This window comes from Oncorhynchus gorbuscha, linkage group LG08 (assembly GCF_021184085.1).
Source record: "Oncorhynchus gorbuscha isolate QuinsamMale2020 ecotype Even-year linkage group LG08, OgorEven_v1.0, whole genome shotgun sequence".
Taxonomy (NCBI): Eukaryota; Metazoa; Chordata; class Actinopteri; order Salmoniformes; family Salmonidae; genus Oncorhynchus; species Oncorhynchus gorbuscha.
In genome coordinates this window covers 1123889-1124922 of record NC_060180.1, presented here as the reverse complement: position 1 = coordinate 1124922, position 1034 = coordinate 1123889, and the positions used below count along the sequence as shown (strand labels likewise).

The 1034-nt window shown below is 38.1% G+C and overlaps 1 protein-coding gene across 1 annotated transcript in view; it reads right to left on the bottom strand.

Annotated features, from left to right (window-relative positions):
- Positions 1-350: 350 nt before the first annotated feature.
- The window catches only part of LOC124041087 (anaphase-promoting complex subunit 16-like), a 9298-nt gene continuing 8614 nt past the window's right edge, over positions 351-1034 (bottom strand). Inside the window, exon 4 of the mRNA XM_046358248.1 lies at positions 351-1034. This exon is cut by the window's right edge and continues 62 nt beyond it. Within this exon, the coding sequence (XP_046214204.1) occupies positions 987-1034 (48 nt within the window). The 3' untranslated portion in view covers positions 351-986.

Below are 1034 nucleotides of genomic sequence, written 5' to 3'. Positions count from 1 at the left end.
GTAGAATGTGTGAGGAATAACAAGCCTGGCTGTTACTGCAGATGTTGTGTTGCCCTACAGTCTCCTCCTTGTAGAATGTGTGAGGAATAACAAGCCTGGCTGTTACTGCAGATGTTGTGTTGCCCTACAGTCTCCTCCCTGTAGAATGTGTGAGGAATAACAAGCCTGGCTGTTACTGCCTGATGTTATTGTGTTGCCCTACAGTCTCATTGACATATATTATATATTATTGACCTTGGTATTGACAGTAATACAATGAGCCTGGTTCTAATTGTTTTCAACTGTGTGGTAACAAATAATCCATCGGAATAATGTTATAAAACTGTAAATAACTCAAATACAATTGATTCTGTATATTTTTTATTTAAATATTTAATAAATGATAATCCAAGTACATCATGTTTTCATTTTAATACATAGGAAGAGGATTCCATCTTATTTCATTTATAAAAATAAAAAACACTAAGTAAAACATGAATGCATCAATTTCCCCACTATAACATGATTAATTACTCAATTCATAATTCATTGCTGTGATCATTTTTTTTTTTTTAGGTCACAACAATATCTCTCTCGGATCAGGGTGTTCCTTCCTCCAGTTAGTGACCTCAGCTAAACATTGGCCAATAACAGGGTAGCCGGGGCGGCAGGGTAGCCTAGTGGTTAGAGCATTGGACTAGTAACCAAAAGGTTGCAAGTTCATATCCCCAAGCTGACAAGGTACAAATCTGTCGTTCTGCCCCGAACAGGCAGTTAACCCACTGTTCCCAGGCCGTCATTGAAAATAAGAATATGTTCTTAACTGACTTGCCTGGTTAAATAAAGGTTTAAAAAAAAAAAAACAGGCAGGAACATCCTTCCCTGTGGGAATGACACAACAAATGACAATAACCCAAATGTGTTGGAAATAAAGTAGTGTTCTGGGGTCAACATGTTTCTCCAGTGGTGACCAGCCAGCGGCTACTGAGCAGGTCTTTATTTGGACTTTAAGACGGAGTAAATCCCAAAAGCTGTTCTATTGGTTTATAACGCCA